Source organism: Postia placenta (assembly GCF_002117355.1).
Source record: "Postia placenta MAD-698-R-SB12 unplaced genomic scaffold POSPLAscaffold_19, whole genome shotgun sequence".
Lineage (NCBI taxonomy): Eukaryota > Fungi > Basidiomycota > Agaricomycetes > Polyporales > Adustoporiaceae > Rhodonia > Rhodonia placenta.
Genome location: NW_020169850.1, coordinates 102,727 through 121,991, shown reverse-complemented (window position 1 = coordinate 121,991; position 19,265 = coordinate 102,727). Strand labels below are relative to the sequence as shown.

Sequence of the window (19,265 nt, the reverse complement as noted above, 5' to 3'; positions counted from 1 at the left end):
TAGCTATAGTGGAAATGCAGACGCGTATGCTCTTGAGCTCCTGTGCCGGTGAGACTGGAGAAAGTCCCGCCTAGAGACTTTGCGGTGCGGTTGTGTCCTCGATAGAGTAAAGGGTGCGAAAACTATCCAGATTTTCTAATAAAGAGTAAATGGCAGGGTAAAACCTCGGTCACCAGAACCAATAATCGTGTCAATGTTTCTGATTGAGACAGAGCCTTTTCAAACGTGCTCAGCCTGATGAGTTTTGTTGCACTGTGAAGGCACTAGATGAGGGGGTCCATTCCGCTTAACACATTATGCGAGTAATGCCTGGCTTTGATGAACAGATAGAGCTAAGCCTGGATAGGAATTCGGATCGACGATTCAGAGGTGGCAAGTGACGGTCGAAGGATGTACTACAACTCTTGCCTATTCGAGCGGGCGCTCCACCCACTCCACATCGGAGGCAGAGCACTTATAGTGAACAGCTTGGTACGATCGAACCGACTCGCTAGATGAAGTTCAGACTCCACAGACAAGCTAACGGCGATCAGATTCTAGTCCCAGGAATAACTACTGGTTGAAAACTACCCGAGTTGAATGGGTGTTAGTAGCCACTTATACTACTTATACTACCGGATTCTAGTAGTGATACTATGAGTCGAGTACTGTTTGTGTCAATAAAAAAAACCCGTCACCGGTCTCCAAGTAGATAGTACAGCGGGCTTCATTGTCCTTAATTTTGAACATGAACTGCAATAGTGCCGGACAAGACGGAGGGGCAGCACAAACGTTGCGCGCACGTTGACACACTTAGCTTCCACGTTTCCCCGGGAGCATACGGGAGTTATCCACATGGAGAAAAGAAGAGACAGGTCTACGAGGGAGACGCGAACGTTGATCCCAGTAACTGAAACGAGACCAACGTGCCCGTTCAAGGCAGAGACCAATGGGCTGAACAGCCCGGCGCGCTCGGGACCGCGTGTACGCACTACTCAGGTCGGTTGAAACACGCAGCCCCGCGTGGTCAGGAACGAGCTCGAAAGCTCGGGCGCGCGAGTAGCCGGGGGCCGGAGGCCCCTATCGTAGTATATAACGACCCCGCGCGATGTACGTACCGCACGCGATTGTCCCTTACGGGCATCGCTACGCCCGTGGACAAACGCGCCCCGCGCCGTTCGCACCCTTGTTCCAACAAGGTCTCATTGAGGTAATGAAGAGACGCATACGTCGAGACAACGATGACGCCAGTGGATTTGTTTCGGCCATCCAGCCTCCAGCGTTTGCGGAGAGGTGGTGAGATATCTGGACGAACGTTTCAGCGAAGTTCACAAAGCACATCGTCCTCATTGAAGTCGAGACTACTCCCGCTCCTAAACATGCTCGCCAATTGACATTGAGGCCAGACCAGAAAGGTTCCAGGTGCGAGCGGGCACTATGAACCCCGGATGCAATTAGCGAACCGGCAGGTCGGACACTTTGTCAATAGGGTCCTGTGGGAGCGTGTGTGGAGCGAGAACCGACCCTGCTTCGCCCAACGATCAGTAGCCGGTCACTGAGTGTCAGCATTCCAGTGCCGGTCAGGCACGGCTGACACTCAGCATAAGAATGGTGGCTTGGACTGGTCTGGCCGAGATGTCGATTCTGTATGAGAAGAACCAGAGACTCGGAATGGCACACCAACCCCAGATTAATTGTCACGTAACAGCCATAGATCCAAAGTCTAATGCCTACCGCAACTACTTCCAGGACAAGCAGTCGGCGCGGGTTCTCGGAAGACTGCGTCAATTATAGGGAATGCCACCATGATTGAATAATCTGCGTACGAACATGGTTGAGCAGTTGTCTGCAGCACGCTGATGTCGGGCGGCGATGGTGAGTCCCAGGCATTTTCAAACAGCACGAATATCTAGCAGCGCTTTACACTTTGCCCTACTGTCAATATAATCAAAGTCAATCGACCGCAAAATGCTGGTGGTCGAGGGCAAGTGTTGTGGCCTTCGCCGGTGCCGTATGTCTGTTGATGGTCGAAGAGGGGGGATGAGAGAGCCTGCGATCATGTCCTTGTGATCGGGAGTATACACAAGGCTGACTGCTGACTGCACTGTGAGACGAAGGATGCATGCGCGAAATACGGTAAGGTTCAGGGCGAACTGGCATGTCGCAAAGTAGCAGGGAGGCGCCTTCTAGGAGTCCGAACGAGGGCGTGGCCCCAAGACCGGCAGATACCAATTAACCGAGTCTTCACGGCAGGTAGATGTCCGTCAGATAGTTCAATGAATGTATTGCGCACGGCAACATCCGCGCGGATGATGTACCAGCAAAGTGGGAAGCGTCATATGACCGAATGTCCTTCCCATACAATGGCTGCCGAAGGACTCATGGCAACAACGATTATAGCCCACAAAGAAAGGCCTTCCGTGGAATGAACATCATGACCCGAATGGTTCTCACGGGGAGACCCAGGCAGAATGATGTGCCTTTAGGTAAGGCAAACGATGTCCAGATGACCTGCAGAAAGTCAGCACTAGTCACGAGTATGAGAACCGTTCCAGTCATTTTGATTAATTAAGCACCACGCACCTTTCCTTAACACGCTCAGGTTGTGTCACACAGCAGCACAAGGAGAGGACGAGCTCGCGAATCTCAAAACCAGCATCCATCCAACAGACAAATTGATGAATCTGCCAGTTTCTATACAAAACACGGGGCATACGTACAGAGCGCTGCCCAACCCACCGCTTCTGCATCGTCTCCGCTTTGGCTCACTGCTGCGCTGGCGCCTCCACCTCAGGCAGGTTTGCTCCTAAGTTATCCGGAATCGCGAGCGTCGGGTCCGTCTGGCTGTTCAGCCGCCCGCCGAATAGGACGGGGCCGTGCTCCGCACGGAACGCAGCGATGCGCTTCTCGACCTCCGGGCGGAAGTGGCGCATCAAACCCTGGATCGGCCAGGCAGCGGCGTCGCCCAATGCACAAATAGTACGACCCTCAACCTGTTTCCTGTTGATGGAGCTTGAGAAGGGAGGGCGATACGAAGGTAGCGGCAGGAACTCACGTCAGTTCGAGGAGCATGTCAATTTCACGCTGGTGTCCCCGGCCCTCGACGAAACGGTCCATCATATTCATCATCCAGGTCGTGCCCTCCCTACAGGGTGTACACTGACCACAAGACTCGTGCTTGTAGAACTGGGCGTGCAAATTGCTGAGCTACGATAGCGTCATTCCATTAAAAACGCACGTACGTGAGCGAAACGAGCAATGGCTTTGACAATATCAGTGCTCTTGTCCATGACAATGACGGCACCCGTGCCGAGACCGGATTGGGCATCCTTGAGAGAGTCATAGTCCATCCTTTGAGAAATAGACACAATGAGAATGGTTACTTGGCAGGGGACAAAGCGACTTACAAGACCTCTTCACACTTCTTGATGGGCAGAACAGGAACGGAACTGCCGCCCGGGATGATACCGAGCAGGTTGTCCCAACCGCCCCTCACACCACCGCAATGTCTCTCGATGAGCTCCTTCAGCGGGATGCTCATCTCCTCCTCGACAACACAGGGGTTGTTGACGTGACCGCTTATACAGAAGAGCTTTGTCCCCTGGTTACGTTCCCGCCCGAAGCTGGCGAACCATGGAGCACCGCGTCTGCAGATGGTGGGTGCGACGGCGACAGTCTCGACGTTGGCAACAGTGGTAGGGCAACCGAACAGACCCACATCAGCCGGGAACGGAGGCTTGAGGCGCGGCTTGCCCTGCTTGCCCTCCAGACTCTCAATGAGTGCGGTCTCCTCGCCGCAAATGTATGCGCCTGCGCCGCGGTGAAGATACACATCGAAAGCGTAGCCGCTACCGCACGCGTCCTTGCCGAGGAGACCAGCAGCGTACGCCTCGTTGATAGCCTGCTGCACATGCGATGCCTCCTGGAAGAATTCGCCGCGAATGTAGATGTATGCGGCTGTTGCGTTCATGGCACGCCCAGCGACCAGGCAACCCTCGATGAGCTTGTGCGGGTCACCACGCAAAATCTCGCGGTCTTTGCAGGTTCCCGGCTCTCCCTCATCAGCGTTGACCACAAGGTAACGGGGTCTCGAAGCTTGTCAGCCGGCGTTTGACACGACATGATCGACGTACGCACCGAGGGTCCTTCTCCCAACCCGGCTTGTTCATGAAGCTCCACTTCAAGCCACTCGGGAAGCCGGCACCACCACGTCCGCGCAAGCCAGAGTCTTTGATTGTTTGAATGATCCAACTATCACCTTTCAAAATGATGTCCTTGGTACGATGCCAGTCTCCGCGAGCCTGCAAACCACGTAAGAATGAGATGCATGTCATCTAAAAGCCTGTGTGAGGCGCACCTGGGCTCCTTTCAGACCATGGTCATGCCTGCAGTATGCATTTGTGAAAATGCGGTCCTGATCTTTCAGACCACCGTAATGTCGGACAGGGGGGTCCTGAACCGTCGCGAACGAGCGTCGGAGCTTGGCGCGAAATGGCCGCGCGACTTCTGAGAAATAACCAGAATTCAATGCCGATCGTTTGATCACAGATGAGACACATACTTGTCGCCGACGAGGGCCTGAACATAGTCGTTCTCGATGAGCAAGTGTGTCGCCCGTTGCTGACGGCGGTCTCCTCGACGGACGTCGGAATATGCCGGGCTGGGGAGCGCTCGAAATGGAACGGGCGTTTACGCCTATAGCCAATAGGATGATGCGAGTTTTTCACAAGTGTAGCCCTTTACTTTGCTCCGGCTTCCATGAGCATGAACGAAGACTACGGCTGCTACGCGAATCTAAGCTACTGGATGAAGACAAAGATGAATAGCTCAAGCTTAGAACCGAATAGGAGCAAATGTCATATTTGAGTAGACTTTCATTCAGAAACGAGTTACAAGATGGAGATTGAAGTGCTGAAGACTTGAATGTTTACGAGTGCTCGATAACCTTCGTGGTTTTTATAGACACAGGTTTTCGTATGCCTGCTTTCATTTCCAGCTTGAACGAAACCGAACGGTGCAGTACTTCTGGAGTCCTTTCCTCAAGACCAGCTCAAGCCGTTCTCAAGCCGTCGTCACGCCGGTGTACGCCTCGGCTGCAACGGCACGTGTCGGAGTTTGCTTTTCCGATCAATAAGACGCCACGCAGGCGACGTCATTGCACGGCGGCAGAGTCCTCGAGCGTTGGCCGAGCGGACTTTGGCATCGGCATTCGTGACGGATCGTGATGAGTGCGTTCCTTTTACGTGACTGCCGACTTGGACTTGCCGACTACCCAAGAGGGCACATCTACTTCAACGGCCAAAGTATCACTACGTTGCACGAGCAGCATGTCCGCGAGTGTGGACCTGCATTGTATAACTTGCTCGCGAGCGGATGGCCTCCCAACCTTGCGTGCTAGTCTCCTGTGAGCAGGACGTAATACACTTCCTTCAACCTAGGCAGGCTCCGGATATCCCTGCGTGCGTGCAGGGTGATCGATCAGTACTGTGCTCGTGAGTTTGGCCATCTATATATCGCGTATTCTGCTCATGTGACATCAGAATTCAAGGCATATGACAAGTGAAGTCTATATATGCTGCACAGAATATGACTTTCCGCACGTGTACCACACGCATGCGCCCTCGACTGTCTCGCTTTACGCATGTTGTGATTTGAAGGCGCTGTGGTTGGGCGCACATTCATCTGTAAAAGCGTTTACAGCTAAAGGATATCAAATGTGTCGTGCCATATTGACAGAGGTCAGACAGAGTTCAGACATACACTGACCTCGTGCCCCTACTCGCGCTACAGCGTCTTCTTCTTTTACAAATTGCTTTACTAGATCAGAAAGAAGATATCTCCAGCGCTCATTCCCCCTGGCATATAAGAGATGCTCTGTGAGGTAAATTGTGCATCTCTTATCCTTGCTTTTGCATTTTCACTGCGATGAGCGTACCTATCGTGACACGAGGCGGCAAGAATGGGGGCGGCGGTTGGGGCGGCGGTGGGGGCGGCGGTTGGGGCGGCGGTGGGGGCGGCGGTTGGGGCGGCGGTGGGGGCGGCGGTTGGGGCGGCAAAAATGGGGGCTTCAAGTTCTTGGTCTCCCCACTCCGCACCGATCTCCAGCTCGCTCTCACGGATTCATTACTCAGCGGAGCGTTCATCGACGTCAAGCTCTATGCATGCTCGCGGCGTCTCCCCTCGGGGCGCGTCGATAGACCAGGCGTGCTCTACGCCAATAGCAGAGTGCTAAAGGCTGCGTCGCCGTACTTCCAAGGATGTATGTGTCCAAAGACCTCCTTGAATCTGAATTAGGCTGATGGGTATATTCTCAGTACTGGCAGGCGGATTCGCAGAGAGCTTAGGCGCTCTTGATGGAGAGATCCACGAGACCAATCTCAGTGCATATGATTATGAGTCCGACAGTGATTTGGAGGACGATGGGGGTGAAGACGAAGGAGAGGCAAGTGATACTCAAGCGCAACCGGGGCCGAAGAAGATTGTCGAATCGACGGGTAGCACAACCGGTGCTACCACTACTCCTACAATACAGGCAGTGGGGACGGCAGGTGGAGACATTCGCACAGTCATGATCAAAGACTCTGCATACACGACGTACGTGTATCAAGGAATAAGTCCAAAGGTGAACGTAATTGAACCGCTGGCCAGATGGCAAACCCTCCTCTTTTATCTCTATACGGGGCAGGTCCATTATGCGCCTCTAAAGTCGCAAGGAGTAGAGTTCAGGCAATCCGAGACTCGCAAGTATCGGGCGACTCATCCTCGTCGGCCCCCACCATGCTCCCCCAAATCGATGTACCGTTTGGCAGATATTGTGCGTGCTAAGTACTCCGATGTTAGTATCGCCACTGACCATGTATTCACATTGGCTTTAGCTTGGTCTCGATGAACTCAAACGATCTGCAGCATATGCTATAAAGGAAAAGCTGTCTGCGAAGAATATTCTGGATGAACTGTGCTCGACTTTCTCATCTCGGTAAGCTTCGACATATACCTCTTGATTGATCGCCTAACTCAGCTCGATCTTAGGTACAGCGATATCAAGGACGAACAGGTCAAATATTTCGAATCGCATTGCAGGAATACCGAGATGGTGCCACAGCTGCGGAGCAAACTCGAACTTCTTTCGAGCGGAAATATCGACCATTCAGTCCCTGCGCTCGTCGACCTGTTTTGCCTTTGCTTGATTGAAGTGAAGGCCCCGTCTTCTCCTACCCCTCCTTCCTTCGCAGAACACGCGTAGATACATTTGGGGGATGAAACTATTATATGGCGGTCGGTGGTACTTCTAGGAGTGATCGCGGAATATCTTTCCTTTGTACAACAGGACTAGTGTGCGAACACTTCCTTTCCTTCGGGTACTGTCATGGAATGTCTCGTACACTATGCTTGTGGAAGCAAGACTTCGCGAGCCCTTCTAATCGAACAACGGTGCAGCAAGTGGAAATATGTAGGAGAAGGTCGCCCAATCTTCCACAGGTTGGTGTCCACTATATGCACCTGGCGCTATGCTGACTTTTGGGCCCTCAGCCAAGAACTCCGATGACTAATTGATTGAAAACATGGCCACAATATGAACATCTGAGCCTGATTTCCTTTCGCATCGAACTATACTTTTCTTTGTCACCAGTACTAGCGCTAAGCGGACTGGATTTCGACGGCCGTGGTGGAATATCGTACGAGATTACGATACTGCAATCTGTCTAAGCTATAGCTTCCCTGTGGGTCGTGTGATCTTCTCCGTAAATTGTAGGTGGTCTCATACCCAGCCCCCTTTTCGCCGTGATGGAGTGCGGATACGGCGGGTCTCGGTACGAGACCAACGATAGGTGCGGACTTAACGTCGCTCTTCCATTCCTGCCGGTGTTTCTCCTTATCGTGTTCTATTGATATATTTTACGGAGATTATATATATACCTATCACCTGGAGAGATACTAATCCACCAACCTACCATCCTACTCTGAAACCGAGACACACTCGTCCAAGGTAGCGTTCCCGGACATGCCTTCATACCTTATAACCGGTGCTAGCAGAGGTATTGGCCTCGCCTTTGTCGCAGAACTAGTAAGTGTTGGTTTTTGTGGTGATTGGTTTCCTCAGTCGCCTGTTTCCAGCTTCAAAACGCGAGCAATATCGTAGTTGCTACTGCACGAAACCCCGATGCCTCCCCAGGACTCCGACAGTTACAGGAGCAGTATCCAAAGGATCGGCTGGCGATAGTGCCAATGGACGTTGCGGACACCAGTAGCGTCCTGCAGGCGGCAGAAACAGCAGCCGCGCTCCTTCCAAATGGTCTCGATTGGCTCATCAGCAATGCGGGAGTCGCTCTCCAGCCGGGAGTTACTTATGAAGACTGGTATGTTGCATTATGTGCTCACCCCTCACTTATCTAACGTTTTCCTGTGTAATATCTCTTCGGGTAAGCAATCTCGACGCACTTGAGCAAGAGCTACAAGTCAATACCATCGGCCCGATCAAAGTGGTCCGCGCCTTTCTGCCCTTGATTCGGCAGGGCGATTTGAAAAAGATCGCTCTAATCTCGTCGGGGCTTGCATCACTGGAGATGGCACCTGCGTATTGTGAGATTAGCAACACATACGCCCTCACGAAGGCAGCCCTGAATATGTGCGCGTTCAGCGTGAAACCTACAGTTCTTCGGGCTGATTCCTTTTATGAGCAGGCTGGGCCGCCGGTGGGGTACAATGCTTCAATCGGAAGGTATCACAATGATACTCATTGATCCAGGTGCGAGAACAATCTCTGATTGCAATGCGCACTCACAGCCGACATATGATACACTGGCCGACTGTCAGGGTGGGTTGCGACCGACATGGGCCATACTATAGATGACTGGATGCGACAAAAAGCACCAGACATTCCGAGCTACACACCTCGACAATCTGCAGCAAGATGTCTGCGGATCATCAGTGATTCCAAGTTGGAAAATGCGGTGGAGTTCTACTCAGTCGAGGGTGTCAAAGATCCCTGGTGAGGGACATCATGAAAGCGTGTATGTTATCAAGTTGTGCCCCACTGGCGGCTGCATACATGACTCAATTTAGTATTTCACTCTCCAAGCTATATGCCGGCATAGCCTTATATTTGTGCGCGCACCTCATCGCAGATGATAGCCAGAGCGAAGTGAAAGCATTTAAGCCGTGTCCGGATAGCGCCGGACATAAAGTCACGCAACTGTTGGATCTCCTGAACGGAGTATTGGCGCCTTTGCCATCAAGGAAGGATTGATCCGGATATTCAAGCTCGATTGGGCAGGAGACGAAATGACAAATATGCGTAATACCAGGGCCCGAGGACTGGTCGACAATATCGAAAGCGACTGCCAGGATTCCGACGGCCGCGGACTCACATACACTGCTCATCGCCGTCATAATTGGAAATGACCTGTACACGTTGGGCGACGCGATTTCCGGAGTGAAGCAAACTTCGAACTGGCCGATCATGGAGAACGACGCCTCCATGAAGCCCTGCACACAGAAATCGTCAGTGACAGCTTTTTCAGACCGCAAGCATTCTTCTTCGTATCAGAGCTGGGTCGGCCTTGGTCAGGCCGGTACCCTGTGTAACAGACGGAGGGAATTTGGATTCCTCGTCGGAGTAGTGCGGACGTAAAGCTACTTTTCAGTGTCAAACGGTGGTCTTCGCGGTTCGAGCAGCGGGTGCTCATAAGATCTCGAGGCTGTCACTTGTTTGCGGCGGCATCGGATGAGAGAATCTGAAATGCGCTAAAGCTAAGTTTGTTCAAACGGCTACCTTGAAGAATGATCATATCGGGAGCAGTGTCGGAACAGGCCTAGCGCGCGATTCACATGTCGAACCGCACAAGCGTTTGTACATACCTAGCCGTGTTCACTGAGCCCGCTGCGACTATCTTCTGGAAAATATCCAACCACAGATCAAGGACAGGAAGCCTGAACGGGTGAAACTCTCCCGAGCTACTCGCCGAAACGTTAGAAGAGGGACTGTAAGGAAAGCCCAGGCGGAACAGGCAGCGACGCGTCGCGGGGTGGCGTTCACGGAGGGACCACTACTAGATCCGATTCGACTGCAGTCGCATGATCATTTGTCGACTCGCATAGAACAGCAGTACTCTTGCTGCAAGGGGACGTACCCAGGCCGTAGCCGCAGCTCAACTGCCTAATTGGACATACGCAGTCGGGGCATCCGACGCCGCGGAGTGATCAGAGATCCACACCTCGTTGCTCGGATCTCGAGCGCACGGAGTTACTGACAGCGTAAACCCGATCATTGCCGCGGGGAGCGTGCAAAAATACACTAACTGACAGATACCAGTTGCAAAGATACAAACAGCCGATGAGGGCACACCGTGCCGTAACTGGCGCCGATTTGGACCGAGCGGTACAGTGCAGCAAGCGCGACAGGAGGCGAGGCAGGCGTCAGCTACTGCGGCTCGTGATACTGTGCGCCGTCGATGCTCGTGTGCCGGGGCCGCTAGCGCGAGATCGCCCGCTGGTGCAGCGTCGGGCTCGCACTGCGCACCCGGTTCCACACGACGCGGTGGGCCTCCAGCCAGCTCAATGCGACGCAGTCCTCGGGCTTTGATTCTCGCCCGTGGTCCAGGTGTGCCAGTAGCAACTGCTCCTCGGCGCCCCGCGCACGCCCTCTCGCGCGCCCGCGCTCAGCTTTGCGCAGCTTTCCCGGCAGTCTGTACAGCGCGACGATGAGCGACCAGACGGGCGTCAAGGCAAGGAACACGGAGGTGATCTGTGCGGGATCAGTGGTGCGCACCATGAGCGAGGGCGCGAGACGCACCTGGCCGAAGCCGGAGAGGCTGTTCTCTCCGCTATATATGCAGTTCGACTGAATCTGGAATTCGGAAACTGGAGGCGTGTGGGCCGCGCGCGCATATAGACGTCAGCGAGAAGACGTACTGATGATATATGACGTCCACAAGATCACCGCGACGACGTTGCCCCACACGAAGGTCTTCCCCCGCACGTTGCCCCATTCCGGAACGGCCGCCATCATGACCCTGCATAGCTGCACGGGCACAAATGTGTGCGCGCTCTGAATTGAGCTGGCGATGGAAATTGTCGAGATCCTCGGGGGGCCCTTGTGCGTCTGCACGCCGCTGGACACAGCGAGCGCGATCGTGTAGAAGAGCGTCACACCGAGGCAGAACAACAGCCACGCTGGCCATACGGCATAGCCGGCCTCGTTGACGTTCCGTACGTTGAGCGGGAAATAGAGGATCCATATGATTGTGTCCTGATTGCATGTGGGCTGGCTATAGTGCGGGTCGACGAACAGGAACAAACCCCATGCCCATTGAAAGACGACCTGAGGCGGGGTTAGCAACAGACGTTACAGGCAGCGGTCGCGCGAGCGCACCTGCGATAGGAGTGCGAAAGTGATGGCTGCGCGTTGTCTGTTGTGTGTCTTCCGTCGTTCCTTGCGGAGAAAGTTCTGTTGTAATCCATGCGTTAGCACTGCGTCTTTACCCTCTACCAGGTGTTCTTGGCTGTGGGGGGTATGTGCTCTGCGTGCTCCCGGCAGTTCCCATACGGGGAGCATGGGCGCGATAGCCAAAGAGCTGATGGAGGAGAGGGTGGCGTAACTAATGCAGACGGCGTCAGAAACGATGCTGAAAAACCATAGCGCAGGCGAACTTTAGAATGAGCGTTGCATGATGCAGGGTCAGACTCGGAGGGGACGCCGCTTTCTGCACGAACGCGGCGATCACAAGACCAGCGGTCAGGACAGCTCCCGCCCAGGCACTAGCAGCCGCGTCTTCTGGGGATAGGATGACGAGGAGAGCTAAACAAGCAGAATTAGAATATTGTCCGGTTGAATGTATAAAACGATACCTACTATTGAAAAGACTTTGGATATAAAAGGCAGCCCTCACGCCGACGCCTGCGATGTCAGAATTTGGGCAAACAATACATGAGGTTCCAATCCGAGATATGGACTGGCCCGCAGCGCATTGCAGCGCCTGATATGTGTCATTGTTCAGGATGCTTTGACTTACACCGCATTGAGAGTAGTTTAGAATGAGCCGAGTGACCAGCGGATAGCTTGAGTCGTCCATGAGGCAATCACTTAGCGGGACTGCAGAGTGTACATGTACAAGAAGTCCTACATCGCAAAGCTTTTATCTCACCTTAGTACAAGGGCTTAGCAGTGCACGATGCGTCCCACACGGACCTGGCCCAGCAACCTGTCAAAAAGCCAATCTTACTAAGGTACTTACATGTACATGTAATGGCGGACACATCGCCGGGCGATGTTGTCGGAATCGGTCACGTCGTGGCGACGTTGGCACGAAACACGGAGATAGAAGTGTCCAATTTAATCAACAGGCAAACAGACTAATCGGATCATGCCCTCACCTGTCACCACTTTAGGTCGTGAGAGAGGCCACAGACCCGGTTTGGCTTGCCGCGAGCGGTGTAGAGTCAAGAAGCTGAGTACCAGACGTACGGCGTCTTGAAAATGAGAGTACACTGTGCAAGAGAGCACCCGAAGAACGTCGAACGCTTGGCATGCAAATGCATCCCTGCATTATGTCCCGAAGTCGGTGTGCGCGAGGTAGTATTAGCTAAGACAGAAAGCCTGCACGCGGCGAGCGCACTACTGATCTCGGTGGCGACGCTGTCAACCGATGTGCTGCCGCTAGTTCAGGTAGACAGAGCACTGTATTGGTCTTGATTGAATTCAAGGGCGTGTCGGTCACTGACAGAATCATATCACACCCAAGCCCGAATGAGGCTGCCTTATAATGATATTCGAACCTGCGTGAAGGGGCACTCCGCTGCACGGTTTCTGTGTCGCGCCAGTTCAGCCTTTGCCCACCTCTACTTACGCTTAATTTCTCATCCCTGGTCGTGGTCGGAGATCATGTCGGGCGCGTCTTCCAGATCTGTGAGGCGTGTTCAGATCCACGATGCGCGGCGTTCGCCGAGTCGAGGACCTCCAGTCTCTCGGCGCGTAATCATTGAAGACAAGCTGCCACCTCGTCAAGCGGCACCGCGTATCTCTCAGCGCGTGCTTGATTTTCAAAGGCAATGGAAGAGCATCAAAGACGACCTTCCGCCTCAGTTTTCTCGCCGACATAGTGAGTAATATCATTCAAGAAATGTGCAACTTCTAACGAACTTCACTATGCAAGTCGGCATGATATCTATCGGTTCGTGCTTCCCCGTTATATATTCATCAGTTGTACTGATACTTTTACAGGTGGAGTAGTTGGTACCGGATTGTTTCTGGGCTCTGGCGTACGTTCTCTATTTCCTGGAGAAACGACCGCGATTTAATGTGCCTATCTTCCGAAAATACAGCAATCCTTGGTCTACGGTGGTCCTCTGGGCGCTCTCCTTGGATATTCGATTATTGGAAGCCTAGTGTACTGCTTATGCGTCTCCATTGGCGAGATGATTGCTTATCTGTACGTGAAATTAGCTGCCTGACCGGTAGTGCTGTCCGACGATTTACATGCGCCCAGCCCGAATGTCGGCGGCGTCGTTGGTATTGCTGACCTCTACGTCGACAAAGCTTTCGGCTTTGCTCTTGGTTGGGCCTCTTGGGTATGTTTAAGTCTTGACACCCGAGCATATTCTCACTGCGAGCATTCAGTACAACTGGAGCGTCACACTTCGTGAGGGTCTTCGGCGTGCTGCTCTTCGCTAGAATGCTAACCAGTGTGACTATTAAGCTGCCGAAATCACGGCTGCAGCGCTTACTGTAGGGTATTGGATTCAATCGCCGTACGTCGTTACGTCGTAAGCGCTATCATCTGATACTGACATGCCTGACTAGGCCTCCTAGTTTGGTCTATGCGTTGATCAGTGTCTTCGTAAGCCGTATAGTCCATGGCCATTTCCCCCTACAGTTTCAGTAACAATATTCAACAGCTCGGTACCGCTACGATGGTGAACCTGTTACCTTCGCGAATGTACGGCGAATTTGAATTCTGGTTCTCGTGCCTGAAGGTCGGAACAATTGCCACTCTGCGTGAGTAGTCTTGGTTGTATCCCACTGCGGTTACGTTCACACAATCCTCAAGTCTTGTCCTGTCTCCTTATCGATATTGGAGCTGGCCAAGCCCAGGCAATACCACCGACAAGCTCTCATTTGACTCAACACATACTGTTCAAGAACTGGGACCCACCATTTGCGAATTCTTATCTTGGTATCCGCGGAGTGAAGGGTCAATTCCTTGGATTCCTAGCAGTGCTAAATCAAGCGGCATTCTCGTTCTTTGGATCCGAGGTCCCCGGAATTGTAGGTTGCTTGTTATATGATTTCTCAGGCTACGATTGACATGAATATAGGCAGCGGGAGAAGTTATTGATGCAACGAGAGTACGTTGAGGTCTGCCAGAACTAGCGGGCGCTGTAGTTTCGCTGATTCTACTTCTACAGAATGTTCCCCGAGCATTAAAACGGGTATGGGTCAGGATGTAAGTACGTTGATGTGATTGATGCATATGATTACTAAGTCTATTCAGCATTCTGATATACATCTTGAGCATCTTTGCTGTTGGGCTCACTGTACCTCAAACCTCTGTGGACCTGAGAGCAAATGCCTCAAATGGGTTATCATCCCCGTTTGTCATTGCATTGAGCAGAGCTAAATGGACAGTTGTAAGTGGATGTTGCTATGTTTCTGAAAGACCAAATGGTAGTTAAATTCTCATTTTCAGCCTGCCAACTTCATCAATGCCATTATCATGCTTTCGGCCTTCTCAGCAGCCGCTTCTGATATTTATATCGGCAGCCGCTTCATGTTCTTCTTGGCCCGCAGAGGTCATGCTCCCGGGTTTCTAGCTTCACTTATCAAGTATCCACAGGACAAGACATCAGCTCAAGAAGTGGAGGAGGAAGACACTGATAGTGATGAGGAGGAAGACACTGATTCCGATGAGGAGGAAGACTGGCATTCTGCCATAGAATCTTTCACTAATGCAAACTCCACTAAACATTCTGATGAAGAAGCAGTTCAGCACCCTTCATTCCACAAACCATCAATGATTTGGACCATACCCCTTGCAAGTGTTCTGGTATCAGCTTCCATAGGCCTGCTAGCCTACACAGCCACTTCCAAGTCCAGTAGTGTTGTTTCAAGAATGTCTACTCCTCCAAGTGCTACTGCTACAACCATAGTTATTCGTGGTGCCACTATGGCCCTGTCTACTCACACAAGCGACACTATGGGTGTATCTGAGGTGAATGGTTACCATTGATGGTTTACAATTGATAATCGATCAATTCAACAATAGGCATTTCAAATACTTGCTTCAATGGCTAGTGTTGCCTCATTGATATCATGGTCAGGAATGTTATTCACATACATCAGGTAGGCACCTGTATATATGCTGAACCATTTGGTACTAATATTTGATAGATGGTACCATGGAACAGTTCATGCAGAAAGAAAATGGTCCACTGGTGATCCCAACAAAGTGCTAGCTCAAATTGACAAGATCAAGGAGCATAGACATAAATGGCAGCCATATGTGAGTATTTATTCATGAATCCATCATTCGCAATTCTAACATCCTATTCAGTTAGCATACTATGCCTTTTCCATTTGTGTCATTGTTTTGCTGACAAACGGATGGTATGAGATCTCTCACGACCTCAAGTATGGTTTAGCCACTCATGATAATCAACATTCAGGAGAGTATTTATACACCACAACTGGATTATTGGTAAGCATGGGAATATGTGTGTCTCCAGTCCTATATGAATGACATAAGTGTATAGCCACCACTGGCCCGAAAGAGTCCTGGCCACGCGATGAGAGGGTCAGTCAGCATGTGCTCACATTTATGGGTGCATACATTCCATTGGTCGGTATGCAAATTATCGACCGTAGCAGATCGCTGACATGCTGTCTCTATAGCCGTGCTTTGCCCTTCTAATCCTCGGGTATAAATTGATACATCAAACCGAAATGGTTTCCTTGGACAAAATGTCATTCATACGAGGAAATGTACCCGAGCCGTTCCCCGATGACCCCCCGCCAACGACGTGGTATGGCAGACTGTGGAGGATGATAATATAGAGTGGTACCTGGCGCAGCAGTTTGGAGACGTACAGCGGGGCAGATCAAGTATAATAGACCTATGGTTATGCTCTTTGCTACTGTACACCGTTGTCTAAATCCATATTGAAACTGCTACCACATCATACTCAATCCCGCGGCTTCCGGAGCATCTCGATAATCTTCCCTTCTTTGTTCCCTTCACCATCGCCGCCAAGATCGCTCATGTACTCCCACCGCGCTGTTTCCGGCAGGCTTATCAGCACGCTCTCGACCCGCGCGCCCGGGGTCAGCATCCCGAAACGCGTCCCTCGGTCGTATACCAGATTGAACTCGACATATCGTCCAGGGCGAAGCAGCTGCCAACGACGGGCGTGCTCGGCATGCGCATGCGACGCTCGAGGATCGTGAGGTACGACGGCACGAATGCATCGCCGAGGCTGCGCAGCAGAGTAAAGATCGCGTCCGAGGTGCGGGGGCGCGGCGCGTCCAGATCGCCGAATCGCTTGTGCTGCTCGTCGCAGAGATCGTCGAAGAAGATCCCCCCGATGCCGCGAGCCTCGTCGCGATGGGGAATGAATAAATACTCATCGCACCATTTCTTGGAGGTTGGGCAGATCGCGGAGCCATGTGGTGTGCATGCATCCCTGAGTGTGGCGTAGAAGTCCTGCGCGTCCTTGCACAGGTACGACGGCGTGAGGTCGGACCCGCCGCCGAACCATCATGCGACCACCTTGCCGTGGCCTCCTCACCTTGAGCAGCGGGCTCAGTCACTTCGAAGTAGCGGTAGTTGAAATGCACGGTGGGCGCGTGTGGATTCCTCGGGTGGATGATAAGGCTGATGCCTGCCGCGAAGAACGGGAGACTGCCCTCGAGGCTCGCCATGGAGCCGTGATCGGCGCGCATCTGCTTGACGGCAGCCGGGGGTAGAGTGCCGTGGACAATAGAGATGTTGACGCCTGCCTTCTCGAGCACGATGTTCAGCGCCGCCGCCGCCGCCGCCGCCTCGGACGTGGAGGGGTGGACGGCGAAGACGCAGGAGAGACCGCGATCGCCCTGCTGACGCGTCCAGGCATCACACTTGAACGAGGGCGAGTTGGGTTCGAGCTTCTCGAAAGCCGAAATGATTTTCTCCTGGAGGTCAGAGATGTAGTTCTCGACCTGTTAGCGCATAGGTTTAGATGTCGATGCCAAGGCGATTGGGCGTCATGTTGGGTGCAATTTAACGTTTGATACCTGACGGTATCGAGGGTTTTTTGGTTCGAATGGCGCTGCAGGCCTCGAGCTCGAGCACAGACGAAGTAGAGTCCAGATGTGTCTCTCGGGTGGTCCACGGGTGACCAGGCGCGTAGTCGAGGCGCGACGCGTACTTGGCACGTGATGGATCTCTGGTGTCTCTGTCGTTCTCAATGTCCGGTCTTTCAAAGAGAAGACACATACTACCAGCTTACAGGAATCCTGTTCCAATTTGTTATCTTACAATCCTCCGATGGCACAGGCCCGGGATCACACTCTTGTGTTTTCCAAATGCATGTAACTGCAGCGTGAAAGGCTAGAGTGCGAGTGCCGAAACATTCAACTTGGGCGCTGGCAGCTGCTAATCCCTTCCGGTGTTTTACGTGATATGTGTCATACCTAATGATACCCCAAACTGCTTTCAAGTCGAGGCCATCAAGAATTGCATCGAGCTTTCTGCATTTGGAGCGTAGAGCAGTTCTGGCACCCATGCACACAAACAACAGGTATTCATTTCTACGCATCAAGCCACGATACGTAATCCGTGCGGTAATGGAACCCTCATGTTATCCGCGTTATCGTATCCTCCCCATGTGTTTTGGGCAACTACAAATACAGCATCCCAACCCTCGCATCGTCTACGCCGCCTGCACACCGCCGCTCTCCCAAAACCATGGCGGGTCAGTTATGCGAGGCGTGTGGCTCTAGCTTCCAAGCCTGGACCGCAACACTCCAGTTTGCACTGACACAGGCTGCACTGCACGGAACATTTTCCGACGTGAAGCTGACCTTGTTCTCAGAACGACTTCCCGGCGGAAGGATAGGAAAACCAGGAGTGGTATACGCCAACAGTGCGATTCTCTCTACAGCCTCGCCTTACTTTCATGGACGTATGTGACATCACTCCATGACTACCCAGATGTCTGTCCGCCTCAATCGACTAATATTGTCTCCCAGTTCTCAGGGGCGGGTTTGCGGAAAGCAATTCGACGGTGGACGGACTAGGAGCCGTGGCTGATGAATCGACATCTACCGCTACCTATGGCTATGACTCTGATAGCGACCTGGAGGATACGGATGATGAGTTCCAGGATGAGGTCCCGAGCCTTGCCGATCCTCAAGACTTCCCAGAGGCCTCAGTATCTTCCGAATCCACTGCCAGTGCAACGACATCGAACCGAGAGTGTAACCCCGACGAAGGGGACGTGACACCATCGAAGCGATTTCAAGACCGACCCTGGCGCGAAATCGTTGTCAAAGATTCTGCACTGATAACGTACGTGGTAGCGTGAAGTTCATAGCATGCATCTTCATGACGCCAAACCCCCGGTGGTTATCAACAGGTGGCGCTGGGTCATCATCTATTTGTATACGGGTCAGATTGTCTTCGCGCCCCTCAGATCGCAAGGGATACAACATCGGAAGGCAGAAATTGCACAGTACCTCTTAAGCATGCCCCAAAATCCGACGCCCTGCTCCCCGAAATCCATGTATCGCTTGGCGGATATCGTAAGCCCACTTCGCGCTCGGAATCCTGGCTCTGCATTAATCGTTGCCTAGCTTGGACTTGATCGCCTGAAACAAATTGCCCTTGACCGATTAATTGCGAGTCTAACCGTGGGAAATGTTTGTGATGAATTATTCTCCGAATTCTCTTCTCGGTATGTGCTCAACGGGTCACAAATCTCCACTCATCGGTGATTTTGTATGCTATGGTCAGACACGCAGACATCTTCAACGCACAATTACGGTTCTTCCGACGAAAGTGCATGGGAGTCGAGGTGCTCCCTAGCCTTCAGTTGAAGTTCGAAACGCTTGCCGCAGGCGGTTTACCACATGGAGCCTTCCCGTTGCTGTCTTTGTTTCAGACATGCTTGCTCAGTTTGGAATCGGTTCGGTCGGTTCAAGGTTCAGAACCGGGCTCAGAATCAGCCTTCGAAGACGCTATTTTGGGCTTGCATGTGAAGAAGGGCAAGAAGAAGAAGAAGTAGGACTGAAAATACACGGCAGTCATTTATCTGTC

General features: G+C 52.4%; 6 protein-coding genes across 6 annotated transcripts; 3 read left to right on the top strand and 3 right to left on the bottom strand.

Moving 5' to 3' along the window:
- Nucleotides 1–2,744: 2,744 nt before the first annotated feature.
- On the bottom strand, nucleotides 2,745–4,565 carry POSPLADRAFT_1061794 (hypothetical protein; the record flags this gene model as incomplete). The annotated part of the gene is made up of 7 exons (XM_024481429.1): nucleotides 2,745–2,979; nucleotides 3,035–3,165; nucleotides 3,222–3,330; nucleotides 3,387–4,067; nucleotides 4,117–4,280; nucleotides 4,337–4,485; nucleotides 4,541–4,565. The coding sequence occupies 7 exons, from the start codon at nucleotides 4,563–4,565 to the stop codon at nucleotides 2,745–2,747; spliced, it is 1,494 nt and encodes a 497-aa protein (XP_024333884.1).
- A 1,339-nt stretch (nucleotides 4,566–5,904) lies between these two features.
- Nucleotides 5,905–8,972, top strand: POSPLADRAFT_1157335 (hypothetical protein; the record flags this gene model as incomplete). Its single annotated transcript, XM_024487171.1, has 11 exons — nucleotides 5,905–6,238; nucleotides 6,294–6,573; nucleotides 6,628–6,793; nucleotides 6,855–6,955; nucleotides 7,009–7,218; nucleotides 7,610–7,728; nucleotides 7,971–8,044; nucleotides 8,095–8,336; nucleotides 8,405–8,605; nucleotides 8,661–8,725; nucleotides 8,794–8,972. The coding sequence occupies 11 exons, from the start codon at nucleotides 5,905–5,907 to the stop codon at nucleotides 8,970–8,972; spliced, it is 1,971 nt and encodes a 656-aa protein (XP_024333883.1).
- Nucleotides 8,973–9,752: 780 nt separating this feature from the next.
- On the bottom strand, nucleotides 9,753–12,050 carry POSPLADRAFT_1174552 (hypothetical protein; the record flags this gene model as incomplete). Its single annotated transcript, XM_024488293.1, has 6 exons — nucleotides 9,753–10,277; nucleotides 10,499–10,723; nucleotides 10,772–10,839; nucleotides 10,891–11,299; nucleotides 11,351–11,627; nucleotides 11,692–12,050. The coding sequence occupies 6 exons, from the start codon at nucleotides 12,048–12,050 to the stop codon at nucleotides 10,128–10,130; spliced, it is 1,488 nt and encodes a 495-aa protein (XP_024333882.1). The 3' UTR covers nucleotides 9,753–10,127.
- Nucleotides 12,051–12,859: 809 nt separating this feature from the next.
- On the top strand, nucleotides 12,860–15,884 carry POSPLADRAFT_1036975 (hypothetical protein; the record flags this gene model as incomplete). Its single annotated transcript, XM_024477188.1, has 15 exons — nucleotides 12,860–13,076; nucleotides 13,199–13,236; nucleotides 13,300–13,406; nucleotides 13,464–13,545; nucleotides 13,828–13,972; nucleotides 14,025–14,242; nucleotides 14,293–14,322; nucleotides 14,383–14,420; nucleotides 14,469–14,604; nucleotides 14,664–15,185; nucleotides 15,240–15,316; nucleotides 15,365–15,476; nucleotides 15,528–15,671; nucleotides 15,727–15,767; nucleotides 15,866–15,884. 15 exons carry the CDS (start codon nucleotides 12,860–12,862, stop codon nucleotides 15,882–15,884), a joined length of 1,926 nt encoding a protein of 641 aa, XP_024333881.1.
- A 271-nt stretch (nucleotides 15,885–16,155) lies between these two features.
- POSPLADRAFT_1050159 (hypothetical protein) lies at nucleotides 16,156–17,444 on the bottom strand (the record flags this gene model as incomplete). The annotated part of the gene is made up of 4 exons (XM_024479928.1): nucleotides 16,156–16,365; nucleotides 16,431–16,653; nucleotides 16,740–17,167; nucleotides 17,301–17,444. 4 exons carry the CDS (start codon nucleotides 17,442–17,444, stop codon nucleotides 16,156–16,158), a joined length of 1,005 nt encoding a protein of 334 aa, XP_024333880.1.
- Nucleotides 17,445–17,915: 471 nt separating this feature from the next.
- On the top strand, nucleotides 17,916–19,233 carry POSPLADRAFT_1157394 (hypothetical protein; the record flags this gene model as incomplete). The annotated part of the gene is made up of 5 exons (XM_024487181.1): nucleotides 17,916–18,132; nucleotides 18,200–18,518; nucleotides 18,643–18,751; nucleotides 18,803–18,903; nucleotides 18,963–19,233. 5 exons carry the CDS (start codon nucleotides 17,916–17,918, stop codon nucleotides 19,231–19,233), a joined length of 1,017 nt encoding a protein of 338 aa, XP_024333879.1.
- Between the last annotated feature and the right edge of the window lie 32 nt (nucleotides 19,234–19,265).